At 36.8% G+C, this 15,333-nt stretch overlaps 1 protein-coding gene across 2 annotated transcripts in view; it reads right to left on the minus strand.

The window, feature by feature from the left end:
• The window catches only part of EXOC2 (exocyst complex component 2), a 140,514-nt gene that overhangs the window by 90,122 nt on the left and 35,059 nt on the right, over positions 1-15,333 (minus strand). For both annotated transcript variants that reach the window (XM_068396279.1, XM_068396278.1), the window contains exons 6-7: positions 13,545-13,669; positions 509-589 (exon numbers count right to left, since the gene is read on the minus strand). In XM_068396279.1, the coding sequence (XP_068252380.1) occupies positions 509-589; positions 13,545-13,669 (206 nt within the window). The remainder of the gene's footprint in view (positions 1-508; positions 590-13,544; positions 13,670-15,333) is intronic.

The following is a 15,333-nucleotide window of genomic DNA, read 5'->3' on the forward strand; positions in this document are numbered from 1 at the left end:
GTGAAACAGAAAAGTAGACAGCATTTCAAAGTTTCTAAAAAGAATTCTAATTCCAAGTAGTCTAAATGGCAGCATATTAAGTGAAAAAGATTCTTTTCATAAACTTTGTTATTACAGTTTGTATCTTTTTTTCCTCTTTTGCTCAAAATTCTTATAATCCTGGTATTTAGCTTTGTTCATCCTTCTGCTGTTCTGTCTATCCATATAGCTCCTGCTTTCTTTGTACACTTAAAATTGAGATGACACCAGAATTCATTTAAAGTGCTTTAGAACTCCTTTATTTTGACATTTATTCCCTTTTCTACCATGAACGCCACTGAAAGCCATGGCAAAAGCTGCCACTTATTTCAAAAGGCGTACCAACACACCCTAAAATCACTACCATCAAACAGGAAAAGACAAGAGACTGTACTGTTTTCTACTTTCTACCATATTCCTAGGCATATATTAAAGTTTGTTAGAAAGTTCAAAGTCCATAAATAGTTGCTGCTGGAAGGACAAAACTTACTGTTCAGTACATTCTCCAGTTTTTGCGTCATGGATCCTTCTACTTTTTCCGTTCCATCCGCTTCCAGTTTTTGATGGATTGCTGGAATAAAGTGTCTAGTTAAAATGCAGAACATTTTAATAGGTGGGAATACATTACATGAAAGTGACACTTTTAAACATTTTTAAAATTAAAAATAAAGTGTTATTTTTCTTGTTAGACATAAAAAAATACAAACACGTTTCATGGCAGCAGAGTCTAGTGGAGGACAGGGCTTAGAGCCAGACATTGCAGAATTTTAACCATTACTTTGACACAGACTTCCTGTATCTTCTTGAACAAGACACTAATGCTCAAGGAAAAAAAAATGGGGAGAGAATAATCCCAACTGGCTATCTTGTAGTACAATTCAATTTAATATTTTGAAAAGTAAGCATCATTTAGGCACAAAATACTTTTGCTTTGTAAGGCAAAGTTTTCACGCTGATCTCACCAAAAAGGAATTACCAATAATTAAAGGGTAGAAAGAGAGTCATGGGTAATTTGGATGACCCCAAAATCAAGTGCTAGAACATTCCCCCACCAGTTGTTTTCATCTATAAAAACGCACTCTCAAAACACACAATTTAAGAGTAGCTTGTAGCAACACATTGCATTAACCATTACACAGAAGCATTGCAATGCTTTTGCTCAAAATAACATGAAAACGGAGGGAAGTTTGCCTTTTTTTTTTTTTTTGAAGATACTATTTTTTTCCTGCTCTAAAATGCAAAAACCCCAATTCTTGTTTCCATGTGGTATTACTAATGGATGTGGAAATGCATAGTATCAGCATTAATTTGCTGTTTTATTATAATTTCTTTTTTCAGGAAGGGAGAGATCTACCAGCATAGCCTTACTACACTATACCATTCTGGAAATATGAACAGTGAATGGAGTGCAGATATCCTTTCTTCTATTTCCCCTCTCTCTTACACAGCCCTCCTTCCCTCTTCTCTGTTTAGTACAACCGGCACAGATCAATGTTACTTTTTTCTTTTCTTTTTTCTGTTAAGGTAGTATTCCTGTATATATGCATACAGCATATAGAAAACAATTACTTTAAAATATGATTTTCCTTTCAAATTTTTAAGTAAAATCCACTCTATGAAATAGCCATTAGTTCCTGTTGCTTTAGATAAAATCAAGGCTTCTAAAAACCCTCCTCCTGCTTCCTGCTGATTCTCAGTAGAACGAAGTGAAGCTACGCTACCCTTGAAAACAGTGATGCTCAGTGCTTTGAAGAAAGCCAGTAACAATATATTTTAGTCCAAAACACAAATACAGTTTTGAAAACAGTCCTCCAATTGTTCCAGCTTATCTTGCTTTGGTTTGCATGGCAGAGCAACCCGAGTCCCTCAACTGGATTCTTTTAAGATGAAACAAAACTAAAAGATGCACTCCACGAGTATACCTAATGTGCTCCAGGAGATACCTGGAATTCAATCCACTGGGTGATACTCAAGCTAGTCTAAAGTATCACCCCAAACTGCATATAATGTGCACATAGAGATGTCACTGCCAGTTTCCTCTACAATGGCACCCCTCCTTGCCCATGCTAGTAGATACAAATTAAGAACACACACAGACAGAAACTACCTTTAGTAAGGCAGCCCTGCAGCTTCAGTTCTACTGTAAGCAGTGAGACAGAGTGGCTATTCTGAAACAGGATGGCCCTTGATAGTCTCCAGCCTCCTTCAAAGGAGGAATTTTCAGTCAGGTGGCGGGGAAGAGGGCGAGAAAGGGGGGTGTGTGATTAAAAAGGAAAAAAAGAGAGAAAAAATTCCATTATCCTCAGACATCTAAATCTGACCCTTCAATCCCTTGATCCTACACAAAGAATTTCAGGAAGCCTTGCTTTCCTGAAAATGCAAGAGCACCTCTTTATTTTTGTATTAAAGTCATCAGAGGGGGGAAAAAAAAGAAATCTAATTTAGGACACCATATTTCTTAAGACAATCAACACTTAAGTGAACTAAAACTAACAGATTCATACATATTTTATGGAACAGAGGTCTATATTAAAAGATGGTGTATTGTTAACTGTAGGACCTATTTTATGTATGACTTGGACACCACTTACCTACAAGGATACCTCTACAATTTTATGACAAAAACATTAAAGCTTCTAATGATATTATTCCATTTACATACATCAGCTCCAGTCATGGGCAGCCAATTTCTGTACTGCAATTAATGTTACATACTGAAAGCCAAGTTCAGCAGAACAGCAATCACAACATGAGCAGATACTTTAAAACCAAATGTTGCAAGTACTATTGGAACCGCATCAAAGTGTAATGATTTCAATTTAAATATTTTGAAATCATTCTGTGACACATATTTTTGAAAGATACTTTCTAAATGGATGTGGATTTAAAAAACTAAGTTATATATTGCCTCAAAGATTTTAAATATATAGTATTTTGGACATAATTACATAGCATTAATTGCTGACCAATTAACTATAATGTTACTTCTGAAGGGGGTACACCTAAGAATTTCCAAACTGAACTGTAACATCTAAACCTCTATCAAAGCACCTTTTGTTGCCAATATATGTAAAACATGATGACAACTTCCTTTAGCGTACAGAACAAAAGTTTTGAAAGAGCATGATTTACCATGTTAGCACTTTCAAAAATGTCAAGTCATGAACTGTAGTTTTTTATTCTGAAGGCAGCTTATTTAGAAATTGAATCATGATCATTAACGCATTCCTGAAAGTTTTAACATCTTCTCGGAAGCAGTTCTCTTTCTCATCTCCTTTAGATAAGAATATACAATAGCAATACTATTCCCTCCTCTTCCTTTTAGAAGATGGAAGATAACATTTTTCACACTGGTAGCATTTAAAGTTAGCATCTTAGCATAAAATATGAGATTCCTAGTTTGAAAATAGTAGTGATGTAAACCCAGGAAGAATGATACCATTAAGCCAATTCATAGGCATGTTCAGAAAGAGAAAAAGATGCCAATAGGGAAAAAATAAAAATAAAACAATGTATTAAGTTCCAGAAAGGTGGAAAGGACTGTGGAGTACAGATAAAGGCATATTAAACACATGTAACAGGTAGCGTGAAACAGGAGGGATTTTTGGACCACTGTCTGAAATAAGGTATTTTAGGACATACTAAAAAGTATAGACCTACCTAAGTTACTCTGTATACACACAAGAGGATTTGCTGTATTACCTTCTACATGTCTAACATGCTACTTTGTTTGTGTACTGAAGCTATTTCATATATGTGTACATATATATGTGTACTGAAGTCACTCTGGACTTAACCGATACAAACTATACAAGTTGGAACAGCAGTGGGATGCCTAGGAGGGCCTGTTTAGCATTATTGAGGAGCTTTACTGTAAGAAGCATAGAATAAATGAAGATTAAGAGAAGCTAGGTCTAGATCCTTCAACTAAGGCCAGAAAATTAACTGTATTTTGTATCAACGTTGCCAATAAGCGTTTAAGCTTCCCAACTAAGTCAGAATATTTAAACACTTGCAAACTTCAGAGTTGTAGTGAGATACTAACTAATAATAGTGAAGAGATTAAGTTTAGAGCTCACAATCTCTAAACGGTGACTAAATACTTCAGAAGTGGTTATTTTTGGTCAAATCACAGGCAAAAAGTTAATCTGGCAAATAAGCCATAGTACAGGCCTTGTAGTAAAATAAACTGCAATTAATTCATTGCTGCTTGTGTCGAAAACAATTTTGTTTAATCTAAGGAAAGATATGGTTTTCTACTTGGCAACCGTAAATCTAACAAATTAAACCACACTTGCCAGTATCATGCAGTTTTTGAGACTTGCAAATACCATTCTTGATTTACTTATTAGACATTTTTAAAACATATTTTGAGATAGGCACCAAGAGTGGTATTCTCAATATTTCCTCAGCGTAACTCAGCTCAAAACAAAATAGATGCAAGTTTTCTACCATTTTCTGATTTAAAGATGGCTAGAAATGCATTTGGTATATCTGAAAATCTTACCCATTTCCACAGAAATGTGGTTAAAGAAAAAAAAAAAGAGGTACCTGAAATGAATCAAACCCTTTTAGTCAGATGTAGAAAATAAGAGGGGGAAGAAATACAAAAAAGGAAAGACTGACTCAAAGTATTTCTGAAGATCTGATGTGGTAACTATAAAGAACTTGGCACCAAAGCACAGTAACAGAGGGATGAAGAACACATGTTAACATGCTGCCAGGATTCACGCCAATGCATGAATAAAAATGCCTTTTGTTCCCTTTATCAAGAGAATAGCGATTTTCTGTAGTTTGAACAAAACTCAAGAAGGCTATTGATGAGGACAGCACTCCTATGTAGAGTAAAAACTCTTCCAAATGGATTCAACAGGAGTGCATAGTTGTATATAATGAGCAACGTGATACATAAAGACAGCATGTCATGAACAGACCTGGTAATATATTACACTATGAAAACCTAAAAAACCCTAAAGCTTGTGACTATGGCCAACAGTCAATAGTGCTAAGTTTTTTCTGGTTTGGTTTAGGTTTCTTCCCCCCCGAGATTTCTAGATATTTTTGCAAATTGCATGGTAAAATTGGCTTTATTTTGGTAAACATTTCTAATCCAAGCAAAAATTACAAAATATTGAACTAAATGTAATATTGTCTTTAATTGCCTTTTTGTGTTTTGTTTCTCTAGCATTTACTTTTTCAAGCTTGCTTACCCACAGTGGCAAAAATCAAAGAAAATGGACAGACTTAAAATGATACAAAAAAAAATTAAAGCACAGTGCTAGGAGGGAAAGTTTTAAGGAAATAAGAGACCAAAAACTGTAGTCTAACAACATTGTGAGGCCTGATAACTTTGTTCTCACACGGGTTTACATTTAAGCAAGCGTGACATTTCTAGACAAATATCTCAGAAACAGATAGGAAAACAGAGTTTATTATTCTGCTTATGGATGCACTAAAAATTCCGGGACTGGACCCTGGCCTTTGCCAGGGTACTTGAGAATTTTAGAGTATGGGAAATGCTATTCTCTTTTTACAAACATAGTGCTAACCTTCTGGATCTATGAAAGCTAACGGTAGAAATAAAAGCAGCTTTTAAATGTTGCATGCATTTTAAAAGTGGTATGGAAATCAAAATGGAATGACATAACATGCAATTAAGCTGGTTTTATGGCTTGTAGGACAAGTCTGCCTCAAATTTAATCGTAGGTAATTTTTTGTAGACTTGTAATCAAGTATTTGCTATTTGAAAACTGCAATTGCAAAATTAATCTTCTTTCTTTTTCATGCTTTACTATTTTTCAAATGCAAATAAAAAAGAATAACTTACCTAAAACTAGAAATTCATAAAACCTGACAGCCACAGAGTAGCTAAAAGCTGCCATGACTGCATACATTTGGAGAAATTCTGCTAGCAATTAGCTTACATCTCTAAAACAATTACTGATTTAAAAGAAGCTATATGAGCAGTCAGCATAAAATCAGGTACAGTCCTGGGCACAAAAATTTCACTATGGACTGAGACAACTCCTGCTTTTTCACACTTTTTCAAATCAGACTCTCTCTCTTGCTTGAGACACTGAAAAAAAAGACATCCCCTAAACAATGCTATACTAGAACCTGCATTAAAAGAAAATTTGAGCCTTTTATCAATCATGATGACATAACTTCTGCTTTTTTAGAGTTGCATTAAGATAATAATTGGTCTGCTATAGAAATTGATCATAGACATCGCATGAAGAGAAAGCATTCACCTGAGTCTAAACTACCTACCACCACTTCCAACCCTATCCATTCTGTCATTCTGTCACTTACATACTTTACTGGCACTCCTCTGTCAGGTCATCTCTCTCAGCATACATTGCTCATTGCAACGTTCCCCTTGTTACCTAGCATTGCAAGATCAGAACACAAGTTTTCAACAATCGAACTTAAATCAGCACACCTATTTTTCTGTTGTGCCTACATGAGAAGGCCCGTAAATGTAAGGAGAAAATATGTACCAATGACAATGCTATTGCTTCTTATTCAGCTTTGGTGAACAAGTGTAGCACAAGGATACTTCAAGCCTTCAGACATGAGCATCCACTTGGAAAGCTAAGACAGGGAGCTTAGAGCACATGAGCTATTGCTTCATGACTACTTGGAGGCATGATCTTAATTCTTAAGCTTAAATAATATAACTTGCCTCTACTGTGGGGCACATACATGCATGTAAACTGTTACTCTGAAGTGACCGATATGCTGTTAGACACATGCCCGATACATGCAGCATCTTAGTTTATCCTCGCCAGCTTGTTTCCATCACCCTGCTCTTTCTTAACATCCATGAATTGCCATATCAAAAATTACAAGCTGTAATAGCAGGCTGTTCTTACCCTGCAAAGCCTATACTTTACCACTTGAAGTGGGATGAGGAAGATAACATTAACAGACACACACCACACAGAACACTCAACACAGAGCTATTTTAGCCATTTCAAGTCAGCTGCATAACATTTAAGTAGTAATCATGTTTGAATTTGATTTACTCAAATCCTTATGTTTAAAAAGAATTTATACTATTTGGGAAAACGTATATGAGACTGACGTAAAGCAAAACTGTGCATTACATGTGTTACAAAACAGGAATGTGACAACAGCAACACCTGGTATAATAGCCTGATGCCGTACTACCTAGCAAAAAAAGTCACGGACTAGCATTCATTGGACAAATAGACAAAGACAAAAGAGAGTGAACTGTGATAAGAGCTAGCAATGTAAAACCACTTCAAAGTTAGTCAGTCATCAGTCTAGTTTGCAAACAATCACTAATGAAAAATTGGCTCTATGTAGTCTCTTTAAATTCAAACATGACATAACTGCTCAAAAGCCAGCAGCAAAGGGACACTTACATGATAGACAAGCATCAGCTTTTAGTTTCTCAAATTCCCTGTCTGCCTCAGAGTTGAATATAGATCCAGTGGTTTCTTTTGTTTAAGTTTCAGAGAAAATTAATTTAACAGACATAATGGCAACAGAATATGCTTATTCACACTGAATCAGATCCTGGATCACTTGACATGCTCATCCTAGAATGGGTCTTAGGAGATGAAGTGTAAAAACATTCTATAGGAAGTAAAAAAAAAAAAAACAAAACAAAACCAACACACACAAAACCCAACCAAACATAAAAAAAACCCAAACAAAACAAAACAAAAAACGTACAGGCACTGACCAGATATAGGATCATTTCAGCCAGGTAAACATTATCGTAGCATATGTATTAAGTAAGGTATTAGACAAAAGGCCAACTACAGTTAAGTTCCCCATCATACTGGCATTCCTATAGGCCACATACCTAACAGGAGTGGAAAGGGAAAAAAGGTATAGTGATGACATAGCCAGCAGCACTTCCTTTGCATAGATTTTTTTTTTCTGAAAATCATGTAAAATGTGTTTGTATTTGCAACTGCACAAGAAGAACTGTTGCCATAACAAACGAGTCAAATCTAAATCTCAAATTTGTTCAACACACATCTGCATTTCAAAGACAACACAGCATCTTCTTTACTTGCCAATACAGATGTCGTACTTGCACGGTTTTGCATAATCGAGCAACTGAAGTGGTCATTTCCCCATTTTTTTCCCTTTCATTTAAATAAAAAGAAACTCTGCAGCCTAAGGCGCTTTGTAAAGAGCACTTCTAAAAAAGTATATTCAAAGTAAATTAATTTTCTAATTTCCAAAGACTTCTGTGCAGGACATGACTTGCTCATGAGACTAAAACAAGACTTGTCTACAAGCATATAAACAGCAGCCCTTTTAGGAATGCTACTTTCTAGGTTGCAATTAGAATTATGGGAAATAAATCAGCTGAACTCCCTGATGTTGACAAGTGGGTCAAGTTGAGGTAAGCCCAGTTCCCCTCAACTCAGTTTACAGCTCCCTTCAGCTGACGAAACAAACTTCCTGTCGAACATCTCTGCAGCAAAGTCACTATCAAACTGTCAGCCAAGCTAACGGGCAGAGAGACATGAAGATCTGATAAGGCAATTCTATTTTCCAAGAAATTAAACCAAACAAGCAAGGGTTCTGGCCTATTTGACCTCTTATTTTCTTAGTAAACAGTTTCTAAATCACAAAATACAATAAACATCTTGGGATAGCTTTTTATGGTTTTCGTTGCTTACTTGTGAAAATATCAACGCTCATTTAAAAGTGCAATACAGTCTGATAGCACACTTCAGATCAGACTGATCTTACTGATCCCAGCTAACAAAAACGCTGCACCATACTCAGTAATTCAGGGTTTCCCAGACCAAGTCCATGTATTTGAAACAAACATTGTTAAAAGTATATGAGTTTAAAAAAGCAGGTATAAACAGGTGTGCAAATAGATGAATATGAAGTACCTGGTAAAGCAGGTGTTATACCTCTTAAAGTGAGCCTCCAACAAAAGGTAACATCCCGTACCAATTTAGGGAGACCTAGGAGAAATAACTGTACACAGATAGCTCTGCTCTACAAAAACAACAATGGAACAGACCCACAGTTTATAAAGCGCTGGGTTTGGAAGTTGTATTCTAGGATACCCGGAGGGGAAAATTGAGAGCCTAAATTTTTGCCCATCAACAAAAACAGAATCACAGAATCAACCAGGTTGGAAGAGACCTCTGGGATCATAGAGTCCAGCCATTGCCCTGACACCACCATGGCAACTAGACCATGGCACTAAGTGCCATGTCCAGTCTTTTCTTAAACACATCCAGAGATGGTGACTCCACCACCTCCCTGGGCAGCCCCTTCCAATGTCTAATGACCCTTTCTGAGAAGAAATGCTTCCTTATGTCCAACCTGAACCTCCCCTGGCGAAGCTTGAGGCTATGTCCTCTTGTCCTATCGCTAGTTGCCTGGGAGAAGAGGCCGACTCCCACTGCACTACAACCTCCCTTCAGGTAGTTGTAGACTGCAATAAGGTCACCTCGGAGCCTCCTCTTCTCCAGGCTAAAAAACCCCAGCTCCCTCAGCTGTTCCTCTTAGGTTATACCCTCCAGAACCTTCACCAGCTTGGTCACTCTCCTCTGGACTCGCTCCAACACCTCAACATCTTTCTTGAAGTGCGGGGCCCAGAACTGGACACAGTGTTCAAGGTGCAGCCTCACCAGTGCCAAGTACAGAGGGACGATCACTTCCCTAGACTGGCTGGCTACAGTAGTCCTAATAGAGGCCAGGATGGCATTGGCCTTCTTGGCCACCTGGGCACACTGCTGGCTCATGTTTAGCCAGCTGTCGATCAGCACCCACAGGTCTCTTTCTGCCGGGCCGCTTTCTAACCACTCTTCCCCCAGCCTGTAGCACTGCATGGGGTTGTTGTGGCCGAAGTGTAAGACCCGGCACTTGTTCTTGTTGAACCTCATGCCGTTGGTCTCGGCCCATCTATCTAACCTGTCCAGATCCCTCTGTAGGGCCTTCCTACCCTCTAGCAGATTGACACTACCACCCAGCTTGGTGTCATCTGCAGATTTACTGAGGGTGCACTCAATCCCTACGTCTAGATCATCTATAAAGATATTGAATAGCACCGGCCCCAGAACTGAGCCCTGGGGAACACCGCTAGTGACCGGCCGCCAGTTGGACTTTGCCCCATTCACCACCACTCTCTGGGCTCAGCCATCCAGCCAGTTTTTAACCCATTGAAGAGTCCACCCATCCAAGCCCCGGGCAGCCAGTTTGTCTAGCAGGATGCTGTGGGAGACAGTGTCAGAAAATGCATTGGATTTTAGAAATCTCCCCAGAAGAGAATTAATAAAACAAAAAAAAAACCCAAAAAAACCCAACAAACCTCAAACCAAAACAAAGCAGCTCGGGAAATTTAAATCCATTGGAAGACAGTATTCAGTAACAATTTTCCCCTGAGTCACACTTTTAATCTGTGACTGTTGCATGCTCAGCATCAAATAAAAGTTCACAGAACCAAGACTATGTCCCTAAGAGTTTGTGCTGACACAGTCTTTCAGCTTTCAAATATAAGCTATTCTTCACGTAGCTTTGTTTAAATGCATAGAAATTCTAGTTGCACCATTTTAAAGGAGAAAATAAGACACACAAATTCACCCTTCCATCTGTAAGGACAGAAAAGTACCATTATATCACCTTGCACAAACACTGTATAGCCAGAGTATTATGGGATTTTTAATTTCATGTTTTTCTGTTAAAAAGCTTGAAATTCATAATTCCATGCCTAAGAATTAATGGGGTTTTTTGTTTGGTTGGTGTGTTTTTTTTGGTTTTTTGTTTTTGTTTGTTTTTTTTTTTTTAATTTTGCATCTGAGCTGTTTCTCCAGGACAATGCTAATAATGCTAATAATGCTTACATTTAATTCTCGTCTTTTTCCTTTGAGAAAACTGTAGTTATCAAATGTTCTGGAGAAAAGCTTTGACAGGAGGGCTGGATGATAGTGTCAAAGATATCCTTTTTTTCCTGCTGCTACTGGAAGCCTCTCCACATCAACTTAGCTGCTGATTGTACCTATCACAGGTTCAAGTCTTCCAAAAGTTATGCAATTTTTCCAGCTACGCTCCCTCAAAAATATTCCGCATAAGGGGGAAGAAAGGGCAAATAAGCAGTTCTGCATTACAAAGCTGAAATTCATGTGCAATAAAGGGTTTTTTTTTGACTGAAAAGAATCAAAACCCTTCTGCACATGCATTTAACAGGAAATTTCAACAGAGAAATGCATATTAATTGCTATAGAAGGCAGCTGTGATCTGCACTGTACCCTCATTGAGAATTTAGTTTCAGAATTTAAAAACTAAATATTTTATTGATAAGTCCCTTGAACTCCAGTATTACAGCTTTGAGTTTATGAGAGATTAAGACTTCAAGTCTCTAATTTTCTTCTACAACAGCATCAAGGCCATTCTTTCTTAGTACTATTTTAATTCACTGTTTATAACAACACAAGCCACAAGTCTGCTTTCTTTTCAGCACTTGAGTAGGATCACTGGAAGGAAGACAAAAACAAGTCATTTTGGTTACAGACAAAAAGTGGCACCAAGAACCACACGAGTCATCTCAAGTTTGGAGTTCATAATTTATCCAAAGGACTGTCACCGATAAACTCTAATTTTACTTAAAAATAACACTCTGATACAGATAAGAGATGCAAAACAATATTATAGCTACTATAATTTTTTTAAATTAAGAACATAGTATTTAGTGAAATAAATTAGTTTGCTTTCCCTATTATTATTTTATTAATATTTTTTACATTCCTACTAGCTCTCTGACCTCTTCATTTATCAGGAAATCAGTCTCCAAAGGCAAGAAGCCTATACTGCAATAGATGCGACAAGAGAAAAATCACCCAGTTGTGTTCAATCTTTCTAAAACCCCACAGCATTTATGGGTTGCATTAGCTTTCTGTAAATCCTACTAAGTCTTTGCTGGTCCAAAAAATAATCTTGCAAGTTAACACATATGTCCGCCGGCACTACTTTTTATCCATAGCAGTAACAGTTTGGAAACAGAACTCCAAATCTTTTAGTGTGTTTGATACTCTAGATGCAAAGCAGATTTGGTTGTGAAAAACAAGTCACATTTAAATATTTGTTCAGGATTATTTAGGATTTTGAACTATTTAAGACAAATTAGGATTTCAACATTTTCAAGATACAAAACTTATAAAGAAATAGCCTATTATCATTTTTCCTAGGATTTAATAAAAACTCAGCTTAAAAAAAAAAGTTAAAGAATGCCAAATACCAATTATTCTTAGTGTGTTTTCCTATGACTACCACCACATTCCTTAGTATTTCCACTAAATCCTTTAATACTTGTATTTTGTTATTGAACTTATCTAAACTTAGGCCAAGGTTTTCCAAAACTGATCAGTAATAGGTCAGTTCTGTGTGGGGTAATAAAGATGTTAAGATTCTTCACAGGAAGAATCTTCAGATGTCTCAAGAAGAGGTTTTCCCTACCAAAGCTTCTATGTTCACACTTGTGGGAAAAAGTTCTCCTCTTAAAAATTTCCAAATTAGGCAGGTAGCCAAAAGCTATCAACCACTTTTGAAAATGTTGTCATCTGAAGGGCAGGTCACAGGTTAATCTGCATGGGGCAGGAATACAGGTGGACCACCAGGTGAGATAGCACTACCTTCCCTTTTCCCTGACCCATGGAAGTGGATATCAGACAGTTAGTGAGTGGCTTGCAAGTGGGTCAAGAGAAAATTGGTACTTCTCCAAAGCAGCGTTCCTAAAGCCAACAGAAGTGCTAGTTTGGCTGAGGCTATGAGTAGATACAAGTTTTCTTACTCCATGGTACCCATAACACAGGATCCATGATCAGGAGTGATAATCCTGCAGTATACAGTAGCTATGGAGGACAGTATAGTGGTAAATGTCAAACATATTGGGGATGGCCCAGCACTGTCACTTTATCCAGCACAGTCCCTAACTAGACAGGACTATGGTAGCCCACAATAGCTTTTACCTGAGAGACATTTTATGCTTTAAGAATGTGTACATATATATATATATATGTAAAATAAATATAAAGATATGCATAAAAATGGCACAGACAACTAAGCTAATCTCACTAGTGTGTTGCATTTTCCCTATGGCAAGCAGAATATAAAGGCCGTCTGATTTCCCAAGTTAGAGTGTACTGAATATTCATATAAATATTACAGTCTGACTATGGGATAAGGCATCATAAAACCAAGTTTTGAGGTTGCTACAGTTTGTAAGTCATCTTAACATTATTCTCCAGTTTAACATTTCCTCTCTTTTCTGGATTTGTGATCTAAAGTAGTTTCATCAAATGCCTCAATTCCTGTAAGGTACATTCGGTGCCATCTTTTGCAAATATACCACAACAATCAGCTAGCCAGTGATCCATACAATACAGATTTTATACCCTTCATTATACACTTTTAGAAGGAAGTGCAGAGAAAACCAGTATTTTTTAATATTAAATTCAATCATACATGCAGATATTATCTTTTCTTTTATACTGTATTTAGTAAGTGCAAAGCATCTTTACCTGACAGAGCATCTTGTGCTTCAAAAAATGTGCTGAGACCTCCTTTCACATAAGCTAGACTCCCCTCATTTTTCTTATTGGCTTGTTTCTTCAAATTCACAACAGCCATTTTGAGCTGATCAAAACTGAAAACAAACAAGAAAACACCCATGACATTCAAACAACAAGTAAGGTCAGCTAATGAATAAACAGAACAAACTACTTGGAAAATAAAGCCAGCTACTTTTGCAATAACTATTAAGAACTGACTAATTGCTAATGAGTGTGCTTCTCGATAACGACAATTTACTCTTAGTCCAAAGAGTCTGTCTTTTTCAGTTTTAATCCTAAATGGAGGGCTCCTATCACTTGTGATGGAATGGACTTCTTTATAAGACAAATTAGTCAAGAAATTTCTTCTAAACGTGCAACACTGCTCTTAGTTAACTGTCTGCACTACATTAAATAGGTGACAGTACAATTCACTACACTTAGTACACTAGATTAACTAGTGGGATGTTAGAAGCCTCTAATAATGACATTTGTTCAACTCTGCAGCTTAGTTCACAACCCTCTTTCAGTTTCTGAATTCCTTCAATATTTTTACATTGCTTTGGACATACAGTTTAGAATTGAACACAACATTAGTGCAAAAATAAAGAAAAGCTGAAGAGATGCCTGCTTTACATAAGTATGTTTCTTATATATAGTCTACTGAACTGTTTTTGAAAGAGACTTCATAGGGGAATATTAATCACCAACTTGTTTGTATGGCAGGTTTCTTTTTATCTTAGTTTCCTAATATTTCTAGATTATTACCAGTTTACATTTGATTTCACATTTTTATTTTTTGCAAGCAGCTGCAATTATTTTAGAAGCCTTATGTCATGACTAATTCCTCATTACTTGAATATCATTTTTTTGTTGATGATGATGAATATGATCTCAGTAGTTATGCTACTGGATTCACTATAAAAGCACTGTCACGATCAAGCTCAGAAATACAAATATGACATGTGATTTTTCATCCTTCAAGTCTTTTCTCCCACCTGCAGGCCAAACCCACCTCCCTAATACAAACGAATCAAACAAAAAACTGCACTATAGCTCAGTGAGGAGAGGGAAACAATGAAGTAACGAAATTAAGACACAAAACAATTCCACCAATACGCTTTGCCCATTTTAAACAGTGGTAGACAGAGACATATGAAGAGAACAAACCAAACTTCAGCCCAGGCAGAGAGGCTGCTATCACCACCTGCTGGGAGACAAACCACACTGGTGCACTTACAGGCACTTTCCTTTTTGATGATGATGATCTCACAACATTTTGCTTTATTTCCTGTTTCCATCTGCTGGACAGAAATCACATTACTCAATAGCCAGACTGGTCTACTTGGGCATACAAGAAGTACTTACCAGCAGCATTTCCAAACTAACAAAAAACTGTACAGTTCTCTTTTTAAGCACTGTTTCATGTTATCTGATCATCTAATAGGATGTCTAAATAGTTTATTTATATTTGTCAGGATATTGCCAGGGGTAAAAAAAAAAATTAAAAAAGATGTTATTTTGATTGCTTAAAAAGAATTTCCTTCAAGGAAAAAAAACAGACATAAGCTAACCAAAACATCAGCGCACCACACATTTAGCACTCCCAATACCTGAGGTTATGTAGAGGACAAGAACTAAACCATTGCTGTGTGTTTCCGGAAAAACAGCACAAATTATATAGGGCAGATAATTCTACAATTCCAGTATATTTCTAAGACTACACATTTTGAAGTAGGAAGGAGAAAAAAAAAAAAAA

The sequence above is a fragment of the Nyctibius grandis genome, chromosome 3 (assembly GCF_013368605.1).
Source record: "Nyctibius grandis isolate bNycGra1 chromosome 3, bNycGra1.pri, whole genome shotgun sequence".
NCBI lineage: Eukaryota > Metazoa > Chordata > Aves > Nyctibiiformes > Nyctibiidae > Nyctibius > Nyctibius grandis.